We start from the raw sequence: 14,041 nt of genomic DNA, 5'->3' as shown, positions 1-14,041 counted from the left end.
TATTCATTAATTAGAATACCAAAAGTTCAAACAATGTGGGAGAGAAAAATAGAAAGAAAATTGATTCAAAGAAGAAAATAATGATATGGGACTAAATACAAATACTGAATAGGTGGTTGGAGCTTGTTGGAGAGGGACTGACAGTGAGAGATCAGTCACAGGGGTCTGAGAGATGTGAGGTAGAGATGCACCAAACCGATGGAATCTTTTAATTACCCAGTCATGTTTAGGTAGGTATAAAAAGAATGGCATTGGTGGCCTATTAAGTGGGCAGCAGTTTTGGAATTTGGATTTCTGCTGCTGAATTAGGGAATCATTGTCAGCAAATATCATCCAATGTTTCTCACCACCATACATACAGTGTCACAAGAAAGCTTCCCCTGCTTCAGAATTTCATATGTTGTACACTTGCCTGTTTGAAATAAAGTCAGATAATGAAGGGTTGTACCATAAAAGATAGGAGCTTTCTTTTTCCCTTGTCAAAAGGGGGTTGAAGTAGTGTTACAAGTAAGTACTGCACATATGGAAAAAAATGTCATGCTAATTGAAATTGCATGACATTGAAGAATACAGAACTTTGGGGGAGTTACTCCATTTTGAACAGTGGTCCAAGCTGTGATGGAGAATGGTATGAGTGGTACGAGGAGTGTACAAACCACTTTGAATCTTCCAAGAACATAACTGACCTGGGGGCAAGGGGCTTCTCAGGTTGATAAATGTCGACCATCAGAGGCGTGTACCACTATTCTTTTAAAAATTTTGTAAAACTGAAGCTGTGTATCCTAGTAAGTATTCGTGTGAAATATGTTTAACCAGTGTAAAATGAAAGAAATTTAATGCTCTGTAAGAAAGGTCCAAGTGCTTTCTGGCATCAAACATTGGATGCGGGGAAGGGGGTTGGATTATTTTTTAAAAATGAAAATTGTGTCAAATTTTGCAGTTTTTTGGTTTCCTTCAAATTAGCACAGCGTTCCCAAGGTTGGAAACTTAGATCTTACTCTACAGACCACCTACATACAACATACTAGAAATTCAGAAAAATCAGATCTTTTATGAGGCACTCTTCTGTTTTGAGTACTCGTTGACTGCCATATATTGATTGCTGGCGACAGTATCACAATGATAAAGTAATCAGAGAATAATAATGAATGGTGCTTGCCTTTGATCTGATACTTAATGTAGATTATTTATTCTTTTTATTTATCTGTAACGTGCTCCTTTACAGTATTTGTAATACTGCATGTAGGTAGGTGTATAGAATGAAGTGGAGTGTAATGTTTGTACTGTACGAAGATGATGAGAATCAGAGAAGGGAGAGTGTGAAACCTGGTGCTGGCATGTAGCCAGCTCCTCACAAATAGCACCAAGGGGGCTGCCAAGCATAACGTGCCCATCCAACGAATGGTTCGCCATCAGCAGTGTCACATACCCCACTTTATGAGACACTGCGGTGAGGTATTGTATGTAAACTGGGACATTGGCTCAAAGTCTGGTGATCAGGAGCTTTCGCCATCACGTGTCCTCCCCGTGCCAGTCAATACTGGCAGTGAAAATTTTTTCCACCACCAGGATTCTAACTTAACCCCAGATTGAGCACCACCTCACAAGCATGGTTTAGCAACCTCAGCCAAGGAGGTGGATTACTTAATATAGTATAGATTACTTAATATAGTATAGTAGTATATTCAGTAACACAAGTACAATAGTTTGTTGGGTCTCATAAGAAGATTTTTATTCAGACATTTAGTGAACACAGTATACAGGAAAACGTGAGTGAATGATATAAGTTAATACTTGAGTGATATCTCTGGATACACATAGTAACAAAGAATAAAGAACATTAATGGTCATGCAAATACCAAATAACAAGGTATTACACCCCTCTAACTTGGAACACACTCTTTGCTTGCTGTGCCCTCACCCGGTCACAAACCCTGGACTCCTGCACTTGACTTACCTCACACCAGCCCCTCATCATCAGTGCACTGTGACTGGCTGTGGCCACTCTGTGACCCTGGTGGTGTGCTTGCATCACACTAGAAATTCCACTCTGTTGTGCACTTTCACTACAGTGTCCCCCTGCCCCCCAGTGTTAACAGTATTGTCGGTTGAGTCGCATGTGGCAACCCAACCATGTAAGAACTTGATTGGTTTTGCCCCTTGAAGTGTTACCAGCATCATTGCTCGACAGCTGTTGTGATGCACCTGCACTAGGACACAGAATGGAGTGCAGGGTTGGTGTGTCATTGTCAAATTGTATGGGTACTTTGTCCCATTTGGTACAGGTGGTGTAGTAAATGGGCTTTAGTCTGTTGACTGAAATTGCAGCTGGAATTCCTTCAGTATGTAACTTAAATTGTTTGTCACCTGTGCAGAGCATGTTGTAAGACCCATTATAAAGTGGCTGTAAAGGTTTGTGGAAGGCATCATGTCGAACAAAAACACGCCTGCATTTTGACAGCTCACTGATAACAAATGGATGACAAGACTGCTATACCCTCATATGCACAGTGTTGTGTTGAATGAAAACCTGCTTGCCTTTGACAACTCACCGAAAAGAAGTGGGTGATGAGATGTCCTCATAGCTGCCAGATGCAATTGCCATATTTGTGACTATAGCTTAGTAATGAAGCCCAATGATTTTATAATTTCACTAGGAATACTGCCGAAGAATTGGCCCAGTGGGCAGATTATTTGCCTGTGTACCATCTCAGCTACCATGGCCCTTAATCCTCCTTTACAGATGCCTGGCTGCCGTGTAGAATGATGGGTAGGGTTTCTGTCCAACACTGTGAGTTGTGACAATATAATGACGCCTTCACATATTGATGAAATCATTACATCAGTCCATTTTCTGCTGGGCAGTACGCTGTGGTTCAGATCCTCTTTGTGCCCCATAGTGTGGTGTGAGCCTTGAACGTGTACAAGTCAAACTGTCTGACATGATCTGTAGTGGTTCACAAAAGCACTCAGAAATGAGTGATCCACCTGTGGAAAATGGTTGTAGCTACTGTCTCAGCTGTGATATCTGCCATGGGGAAAACCTTTGTCTGGTGTGTAAATCTATCAACTGCAGTAAGACAGTATGCAAACTCTTGTATGGTGGCAATGATCCTATTATATCCAGATATATGTGTTCAAAATGTTGATTAGGCAGTAGAAATTTACCCAGTGGCGCAAGAACGTGCCGAGTAATTTTATTGCAATGACAGGTGGTGCATTGATGTACACAAGTCTTGAAGTCTGCAGTTAAACATGGTCACACAAAAGCTCATTTGACCAATTGGGTAGTACTGCTGTTGCAGTTAATGTAATGAAGTGATGGCTAGTTTGCAGAAACCAGTTATCACAAAAGGGCATACTCTTGACATTGACACAGCTCAGTATATCCATACATTTGTTGTCAGTAGCTGGATGTGCCATAATTGTAGACCGGAAGGTTGTGTTAAAATCTCTTGTAAGTGTAGGTCGAAGCGTTGTGCTGTTGCGAATGCTTTCTAATCCACGGAGCTTAAGTTTGCATTAAAATCTCTTGTAAGTCCAGATTGAGTTGTGCTTTTGCAAGAGCTTTGTAATCCATGGTGCTTGCAATCTCCTGGATGTGAGATAGGGCATTGGCCAGCACGTCCCTTTCCCTGTGAGTGTATACATACAATGTTGATTGTGAATTGCCCATTGTAATCTAATTAATGGATCTGACATGGCGAAGCTTTGTCAAGCCTTTGTTGAAATGACAGGTTTGTGGTCATAACCAGGGTGAATTGTTGCGCCTCAAGCATGTGTCAAAACTTTTTAATGCTAGCATACGCTGCATATACTTCAGTCATTTGTGGACCAGTTTTGCTGTGCCAGAGAATGCTAACAGCTGCCAACATTGATTCATCTGCTGTTGCAACACTGTACCCACTGCTGTCCCGGAAGTGTCAACCGTGAGGGCAGGAGGTGCTTGCAGAACTGGTGATGTCAACAGTCTGACATATGCAATAGTTGATTTTAGTTTAGCAGCAGCTGATAGTGCTTAGCCAGTCCACTCTACTTTGTCACTGGATTTATGTGTCCCTTATAGGAACTCGTTTAGTGGTGCTGCTAAGAGTCCATGGTTTGAAATCAAGTAACAATAATAATTCGTGACTCCCAGAAACCAACATAACTCACATATTGTTTCTGGCTGTGGATAATTGACTATTGCCTTAACCCTCTCCTGTGGATGCCATGTTCCATGGTCATTAATGGTGTGGCCTAGAAACTGCACATCTGTTGCTCCGAAAACACACTTCACTGGATTAATTAGCAAAATGTGTGCACAAAGACAGCCGAAAGGCTTATGTGAATGTTCTGGATGTTCTACCCCTGACATTATTAACAAATCGTCAATGTAAACAAAGCAGAATTCAAAGTCACAAGTCACGTTGTTTATAAATCTTTGAGAAGTCTATGCATCATTACATGGACCAAATGACATCCCGATGAGTTCAAAAAGTCCAAATGGTGCACACATGGTTGTTTTGGGATTGTCTTCTGGTATAATCGGTATTTGGTAGAATGCACACTCTAGGTCTATCATAGAGAAGACACATTTACCATGCACATAATGTGTGACGTCCGCAATCTGCAACAAAGGGTATAGGTCAGGTGTAGTCCGTTAAGTTGAGAATAGTCACTGCAGGGACACCATCCATTAGTTTTCTTTGGCACTGTATGGTCTGGCCAGCTGCTACTAGATAGGCAGATTCCCTGTGCCAATATGATGGCAGACTCCTACTTTACTGCTGTGAACTTTTGGGGTTTCCAATGTCGTGGTCGCGCGTGAATCGACAGGCCTAGCATTGTCAATATGTGGTGCACTGTATTATGTTGCACTGGTGCAAATATGGGTGACTGTCACATAGTTTTTGGAAACTGCCTAAGTAATCTAATACATGGCAAATCTCCTGTTATCATTTGTACTCCAGCACATTTAATGACAAAATAGGCCCTGGTTGCATAGGCTGATTGTCATGTCCAGAAGACGGCAGAGTTCAAGATCTGGGAGCAGCCCGAAAAATGACAAGAAGTCTGCTCCTAGTATTGGATGCTAAGAATTGCCATTCAAATCTACGCTGAAGACACAGGTTGAGGGCTAAACATTACCTTTCCATACGACTGAATAGTGGAAGCATTGGCGCAAACAGGTTATAATCATCATGACTGCAGCGAGGCAGGAGGAAGACAAGGTAAACGGACGTGTCTTCTCCACCAAGAATGATTGCCTCTCCGGCAGAGACAGTCGCCATGATTACCGACTTCCCATTGCATTTCACACAGTGAGTTGCACTTTCTTGCCTCTGTGCCAAACAGTCTATGAGACCAGTATAATTTTGTAGCTGAAGGTGAGTGACAACAATAGTGTCGTCGCCAGCTGTTATTCGCCTGCAAAGCTGCAACATGTATAATAAGTTCTGCCAGATGTGCTTGAAACATTGTAAATGTCACTGTGGTGGCATTATCTGGTTCTGGGCTGACAGCCACCACACTTGCAAACGGATACATTTCAACAATGCAGTCAGCATGTCCAGTCCTCTCACACACTCTGTGAATGTCTTTTGTGCGTCTGATGGTAGATGCAACCACCACATGTTTTTCAAACCATCATCGTTGAGTGCGCTGTTCGCCAATGTCCACAAACAATGTACTAATTGTGATGGTATGCATTCACGTAGGTCTTCTGTCCGCAACAACTTCACTAATCTCATAGTTTCAGGCAGTGATATGCACTCAATCAGTGCATATTTAAGAGCTGTATAAAGTTCTGTTGTTGACGGCATGGCTAGAATGTCCTGCACTTCAGTGGCCATTTCTTTGTTTAGTGCTGCAACAAGGAAACTATACTTGGACTTAGCAGCAATAACATGTGCCAGCACAAACTGGCTCTCCAGCTGCGTGAACCAAAGCACCATATTTTACTGCTAGAGTGGAGATGGCTTTTGCAGTGCAGCTCACTGTCATGCTCACTAGCATGTCATCTGCGGTTGTTGATGCTGCCGCTGGTGAAGTCTAGTATTTTATGTAAATCAAGTAGGAAATATGTGGTGTGGCTGTTACATGTTCATGTTGCATGGCAGGTTGTTTCTTGGTTATCTTATGATCACTTCAGGGTCACCAATAAACGTTGGGTCTTATAACAAGATTTTTGTTTCCACCATTTAACGAACTCAGCATAAAGGAAAATGTGAGTGAGTGTTATCTCTGGAGACACATAGCAATGACAAAAAACAAAGAATAGACAATGTTAATGGTCACGCAAAAACCGAATAACATGCATTACATTTCTTCAACTTGAACACTTGGCGTCACATTAATTTTCACTTGTCACTAATGGTGAATTACACAAATTTTTAGAATTCAGAAATTACAGCTCCTTCACTGTAACTGAAACCAGTGTAGGAAAAAAAAAAAAAGATAAGAAAGAACTAGGCACAGAATAAACAACAAAAGCTCAGTTAGAACTGACAGTTAGGACTGACAAACAAAGAATTGGAATTGAAGTTACAGTAGAATGTATTTTCTGTCATTAAAAGTTTGTATGTCATTCTTGGCGGTGGATTCCCAGTTATTTTTCATTATTTTGACATTGGTGCCACTTTTTCTATCAAATTATTTTCACAAAATTGATATTTAAGTTACTGGAAAAGGTATTCAAAGCCCAGATCATAACTATTTTGTCTTCCTCTTTGCTCAGATGTAGTTGATCCATTTTTGTTAGTATTAAGTACATGCGCTCTGCCTCCATAGAGTTGATTGTCCTAGTTTCAATGCATATTTTCAGTTTGCTTATCCCCACAGGTTGATCTCATAGTGAAATATACACTGGAGTGCCAAAGAAAATGATATAGGCGTGCATATTCAAATACAGGGATATGTAAACAGGCAGAACATGGCACTGTGGTGGGCAACGCCTATATAAGACAACAAGTGTATGTCACAGTTGTTAGATCAGTTACTGCTGCTACAATGGCAGGTTATCAAGATTTAAATGAGTTTAAATGTGGTGTTATAGTTGGTGCATGAGTGATGGGACATAGCATCTCTGAGGTAGCGATGAAGCGGGGATTTTCCCATACGACCATTTCACGAGTGTGCCGTGAATATCAGGAGTCCAGTAAAACATCAAATCTCCGACATTGGTGTGGCAGGAAAAAGATCTTGCAAGAGTGGGACCAACAACAACTGAAGGGAATCGTTCAGTGTGCAACCCTTCTCCTGCTGCAGTTTTCAATGCTGGGCCATCAACTAGCATCAGCATGCGAACTATTCAACAAAACATTATCGATACGGGCTTTCGGAGCTGAAGGTCCACTCGTGTACCCGTGATGACTACACGACACGAAGCTTTACACCTCGCCTGTGCCCTTCAACACCGACATTGGACTGTTGATGACTGGAAACATGTTGCCTGGTCGGACGAGTCTCGTTTCAAAGTGTATCGAGCGGATGGACGTATACGGGTACGGTGACAACCTCGTGAATCCATGACCATGCATGTGAGCAGGGGACTGTTCAAACTGGTGGAGGCTCTGCGATGGTGTGAGATGTGCTGTTGGAGTGATATGGCAGCCCTGATATCTCTAGATACGACTCTGATAGGTGACACGTATGTAAGCATCCTGTCTGCATCACCTGGATCCATTCATGTCCATTGTGCATTCCAACGGACTTGGGCAATTCCAGCAAGACAATGCCACACCACATGTCCAGAATTGCTACAAAGTGGCTCCAGGAACACTCTTCTGAGTTTAAACACTTCTGCTGGGCACCAAACTCCCCAGACATGCACATTATCAAGCATATCTGAGATGCCTTGCAACGTGCTGTTCAGAAGAAATCTCCAACCCGTCATACTCAACGGATTTTTGGGGTGCCCTGTGCAGGTTTCATGGTGTCAGTTCCCTCCAATACTTCAGACATTAGTTGAGTTCGTGCCACATCGTGTAGCGGCACTTCTGCGTGCTCGCAGGGGCCCTACACGATATTAGGCAGGTGTACCAGTTTATTTGGCTCTTCATGTATATTACTAGCAGAAGCAGTGAGGTAGACATGTGTAGGTTGTTTTCAGGACATGTCTTGCTTAAAAGCAGTTAACTTAATTAAGGGGTCTATTGTGCCATTGACACTCCTAAAACTATTGCAAAGTAGAAGCTGATGAAGGTAACTTAAATAATGAGTCAGGAGATAATCATTCAAAGTTTGGGTTTCAAGCTTAAAATCCACGTAAGATCAAAACTGATGGAGTGGCAGTGGTGCGTACTGGCAGTGATCACATAAGTATTGTTTTTGTAAACAAAATTAAGAAAGACGATGACGTGCTTGTAATTGAATTGCATATTGTGCACATACATGTATAACAACACAGAAATATTACTAGCTTGCAAGGTACAACTGTTTGGCTAGTTTAAGTATGAGCACCTCTCCCCCTCCCCTCACACAGTGCTTTGTGTATGTATGTTTATTTGAAAGCTGAGAATATCTTGCTTTTACATACGTCTTCATCAAGTGATTCAGTCACAGCCAAGTCTTTCATCATATTTGTTTCATGTTTTCGTCTTGATATTTCAAGTAATGTAATACTATTTCTGTAAAGATGTTTAGTTGTGATAATTGACCAGATTGGCATGTGGAACTTCAGATTACATGGCCAAACGTGTAGTGACAAGCACAGCTTCGTGAAAAATGTGGGGTAAAATTCCAGTGTAACATATCAATTAAATGTTCATTTCTCTTTTTGTCCTATTACAATTTGGGCTGTTCAATTTATTATCCAACTTTCCTACCAAAGAGCATAACTAGTAATTTTATTTAACTACAAAAGAATTGATATCTTAATCTCTTCGGTTTTTAAAATTTATGCTGTAGATGAGCACCATAGTCGGGTGGTGGCTAGTGTTCCTTTCTGTCACTTTCTAGTGACTCCTGACTGACTACAAGTTCTTTTTCTTTTTTGTATCTGGTATAAGGTGTAAACAACAATTATTTACAATGTACAGCAATAGCATAGAGGAATTCAAGCCAAATAATTTGATATAGGACTCTTGTGGTCCATCAAGTCAGGAAACTACCACATATTGGCCTTCACAAACCACCTAAGCTATGGTGCATGTGCGCTATGTGAGATATTCAATATTCTGTTGGTCCTAGCGAAAAAATGAATAGGAGTTTTAGTATATTGTTCATGGCATTCCGTCCTACCACTGTTCAAAAGTATGTAACTACACAAATTTCTTCCCTGTAGTTAGCCTTTTCTGTCTTCATTAATAAGGTTAATATGTCACTGGCTTGTCGGCTATTTCATTAACTTTAAATTAATAAAGTTTCCTCTGAGGTTGCTGAAAGAAAAAACATTTTTGTATGTGTTATGCTTAAACAAGTTTCATTTGCAGTTTGATCTCAACTTAAACCCTACAAGTGCAATATTTTCATAATAAGAGGGCCAGATAAACAAAAGATTTAATTTTAAGCTGTTAAAATTCACAAAATTGTGAGGTAAAATTTACAGAAACATAAGTTTTACAGTTTGTAAGTACACAGCTAAGCCGGTGGTGTAATAATACCTCGCAAAATGAAGACCAAAAATGGTCGAGTATGGGAAGTAATTTGTGTGATCAAATCTTTGTTCAGTGGTAAGTGCCATGAACAGCACACTAAAAGTATTTACTTTGGGAGGGGAGGGGGGGGGGGGGTTCTGTGGGGGTAGGTGTGCGTTTTAAGGCCACTTTAATGCATTTTCCTTGAATAACTCAAAAGCCATGGAATCTTGTGAAAACTTGTCCCAACGCGAAATTAAACGACAACACTTTTCCTAAAATGTCTCATTGATTATTTTTTTATATATATATATATATATATATATATATATATATATATATATATATATATATATATATATATAAAAAAACAAAGATGAGGTGACTTACCGAACAAAAGCGCTGGCAGGTCGATAGACACACAAACAAACACAAACACACACACACAAAATTCAAGCTTTCGCAACAAACTGTTGCCTCATCAGGAAAGAGGGAAGGAGAGGGGAAGACGAAAGGAAGTGGGTTTTAAGGGAGAGGGTAAGGAGTCATTCCAATCCCGGGAGCGGAAAGACTTACCTTAGGGGGAAAAAAGGACAGGTATACACTCGCACACACGCACATATCCATCCACACATACAGACACAAGCAGACATGTCTGCTTGTGTCTGTATGTGTGGATGGATATGTGCGTGTGTGCGAGTGTATACCTGTCCTTTTTTCCCCCTAAGGTAAGTCTTTCCGCTCCCGGGATTGGAATGACTCCTTACCCTCTCCCTTAAAACCCACTTCCTTTCGTCTTCCCCTCTCCTTCCCTCTTTCCTGATGAGGCAACAGTTTGTTGCGAAAGCTTGAATTTTGTGTGTGTGTTTGTGTTTGTTTGTGTGTCTATCGACCTGCCAGCGCTTTTGTTCGGTAAGTCACCTCATCTTTGTTTTTATATATAATTTTTCCCACGTGGAATGTTTCCTTCCATTATATATATATATATATATATATATATATATATATATATTTAATCTAGAACCAATAGTTTGCCATCAGAGAGTAGGAAAATATTGACCATTGTGTGCACCTCACCTGTCCTCTTTACCACTGGGATATGCTATAAACAATTATTATTTGTACCCTGTATAGTGAATTCATGTCCATTTTTAATTACTGAGGACTTGTATTGCCTTTTTTGTAATAGTTGATTCCAGGAACAAAGAAAGATCAGTTGACAACATTTGTTAATTAGTAATCTGACACCAAGCATTGCCCAGTATGATTTACAATTGTGAAAACCACCTGTCTGCTTCTCAAATTGTACAGTCGTAAATATAAGGGCAGATCTTGATTTGCACTGTAGTTTCTCAATGAGACTCGTGATTAGTGACTGCCAATATCTTTTAACAATTCGCTTGAGCAACTTTTAGTCTCTGAAGTTCAAAGTGTTTGTTCAGCATATTTAATTCTGGCCCTTTGGGTTATCTGTCATTTTCATTCACTTTCACACCAAAAAAATGTTTAGGAGGGCAGAAACCTTCCACACTAACCATGTAACATTCATATGCCATTAGTTTTGTTTTATATCTAACTATATTTGTTTTCACACTGGTTTAATGCTTTTTTGCGTGGTGCATGGGTATTTAATGTACAAACGCAGGTTGGCCAACAATAATCAAGAGAATAAAGTGGAAAATGGTACTTTGTGCTAGTGAATTTGTGTACAGTTGAAATTTTTATGCTTTGCACCTACCTTTTGCATGCTCAGTTTGAAAGTAATTCATGTTTTGTTTTTCATATATTCGGTTTACTCTTTGCTACCACATCCTCACTACAGGTTACTCCCTCTTGTCTTGGTATCTGAGTGACCTACCCTTCCTTTTTGATATTCCCCAACTTATTCATCTCGCCTTTCAGATAAAGGCAAGTACTGGCATGTTTCGTATGTTCTGTCTTTAATGGTTCACTATTGAGGAATCTCTCTCAGTTTCTGAAGAAAAGGTTTATTTCAAAACAAGATTTATCATTTGTGCGTGAACTGCTGTTGATATTTTGCAGTCAGATAGCAAATATATTTTAAAAAACTCATTTTACAATATTTGCTGTATATTGTCTTAGAATTCATAAAGCTTTTGATGGTTCAGCGCAGACATAAACTTGTTAAATCTGTAATATCATTCTGAAGATGAAAGTTCATTGCCGCAGTCATGTAGATATGTAAAATAGTGGTCTAAATGGACTCTCATTTTTATTATTTCATTTACAATATTTTCTTACTGTGTCACAAACCGAAAAGAAATGTTGTTGTGTATTGATGCCAGAGTAGAACAAAAAGTTGTAAGAGTTTCTCATTGTACCGGCAATTTTAAATCACCTGAAAGCTGACATAGGAAATTTATTTTCAATTTATGCGTAGAGATTTGTGCATCCTGTCTTTGAAATGATATGAATGATTGCCTTCACAGGTCGATCAAGAACTCTTCTCCAGACATCAGGTTTACAGGATGAACAGCTCAGCACTGATGCAGCAGATACTGTCTCCAACAACAGAGAAACTTCCCAGATGGAAGACCATGACTATGAACCTCCAGCTGCCAAGCGTGCCCGATCATTTCTTTTCCGTGAAAATGATTTACCACCTGATTTATTAGCAGATAAAGTTGACAACATGATGACTTCTTTGGATGACTCTTGGTCTTCGTCCTTTACCCAAAATTCGAAGATTGGAGAAAAACTGGAAGAGATTGTGGAAGATGTGAAAGTAAATGTAACAGATGCTGGTGGCACAAGGACTGTTCTTCTACAAGTACCCCAAGAACAGTAATATTTATATCAGAAAATAGTTACATATTTCTGTAATTCAGATATATGTGATGTTAAAATGTAGGTGCAGGACACCAAGATAGTATTGTGAGTTCAGGTCATATGTTAATCCATAACTTTAAAAAACCACTGCCCATTGTCAGCAGTGTCTATTAGTTTAGTAATTGGATTTTTCTCTATGGACTTTCAAACTTCGGTGGTCAGGCAAGAAGCTTCGTACATTGAGTGGGTTACTATCATAATTGGTAAGGAAATTAAGTGGCATTATGTGACACATCAAACTTTCTTTGCCTGTAGCAGATGCTGCTGCATAAACTAGTCTGTTGTGCTTTTATTAGGATGTTAAAAATTTCTGAGGTGATTTGAGGATTAGAAAGTTTATTGTAAACTGAAGGTATGTTGTGAATTGCACAAAATAACTTCAAAATGAAGGAAGTGATGAAATAGTGAAGTTGTAATTTTATTAATACAACTATAAATGGTTTCTTTTGTTTGCAGAAGCATAAATGTAATGCTATTCTAAGATAGAAAAAGACTTGACTGTTGTGAAATTTCCCCCAGATTGGGTTTTAGCTATAAATAGTATTTCAGTTAGCAATACATATATTTAAGTGAATACAGTTCACAGATATGCTGAATTGTGCAACTCAGAATTGTGGCCTGTGTAGAAAAAACTCCCACAAATTCCCTGGACATTTCCATTGCAGAATCATGATAGGGTTTCTGTATTATTAAAACTGTATTTATATTTTGTCAGTGTCTGCAAATATATGTATTATAATGTGTATTTGTGCATATATTTTAGAAAGAGAGAGAGAGAGAGAGAGAGAGAGAGAGAGAGAGAGAGAGAGAGAGAGAGAGAGAGAGAGTTCCTTTTTTATGACTATAATATTTTTCTATTGGAGTTTTTGTATGTATCTACACCATTTATTGAATCCATGTACTAACATGTGTGTGAATTTAATAAGTATGTGCTAATTCTAGTAATGTGGGAATTTTTATTGCATGTAGTTGCATATTTAATAGATGGAACATACTATTTCCATAAGTTCAGGTAAAAACATACAAATTGTGACCAGTGACTAAGTCTTCATTTCCATGTGGGAGTTCTGCTGCCACCTTGACCACATACTTATTCTCATATTGGCTAAATAATCAGCTGCTTTTCAGATATGTATTACCATATGAAATAAAATACCTGTACATTAACTTTGCTTATTCATTAGTTGCTACTTAAAACACTAGACTTCAGTTTCTCAATATACAAAATATGTTTTAAATAGCAAGAAGGGCACATGAAGGTTTTGATAACATTTCCATAAATTGTGCGTGAAATGAACCAGTGTTTCATCTGAGGTAAATATGCAAGAAGCCGGGAATAGAGAAGGAAATATAGAATAGCAGAAGAATAAGAATATACTATCGGGAACAGTTCTCTCTGACACTGTAATTCTGTCAGAGATAACAAAGGACTTGGAAGAGCAGGTGAACAGAATGGATAGAGTCTTGAAAAGAACTGTTAATCACCTGAAGCCAAGTTCCACTTCTGTACAAGGCTACAATGCAAATAAATAACTTCAGAAAAGCCTTTGAAACACTTGTATTCTATGTTAACAAATTACTTGTTTTCAGAAATGCTTTCCTTGCTATTGGCAGTCTACATTTTGTATCCTTTG

The 14,041-nt window shown here is 39.3% G+C and overlaps 1 protein-coding gene across 1 annotated transcript in view; it reads left to right on the top strand.

The window, feature by feature from the left end:
- LOC124622637 (cyclic AMP-responsive element-binding protein 3-like protein 2) overlaps positions 1-13,574 on the top strand; it is a 70,137-nt gene extending 56,563 nt beyond the window's left edge. The window contains exon 6 of the mRNA XM_047148416.1: positions 12,008-13,574. Coding sequence (XP_047004372.1) covers positions 12,008-12,366 — 359 coding nt within the window. The 3' untranslated portion in view covers positions 12,367-13,574. The remainder of the gene's footprint in view (positions 1-12,007) is intronic.
- The last annotated feature ends 467 nt before the right edge of the window (positions 13,575-14,041 follow it).

Source organism: Schistocerca americana, chromosome 7, assembly GCF_021461395.2.
Source record: "Schistocerca americana isolate TAMUIC-IGC-003095 chromosome 7, iqSchAmer2.1, whole genome shotgun sequence".
Lineage (NCBI taxonomy): Eukaryota > Metazoa > Arthropoda > Insecta > Orthoptera > Acrididae > Schistocerca > Schistocerca americana.
This window is presented reverse-complemented; position numbering and strand designations above follow the sequence as displayed.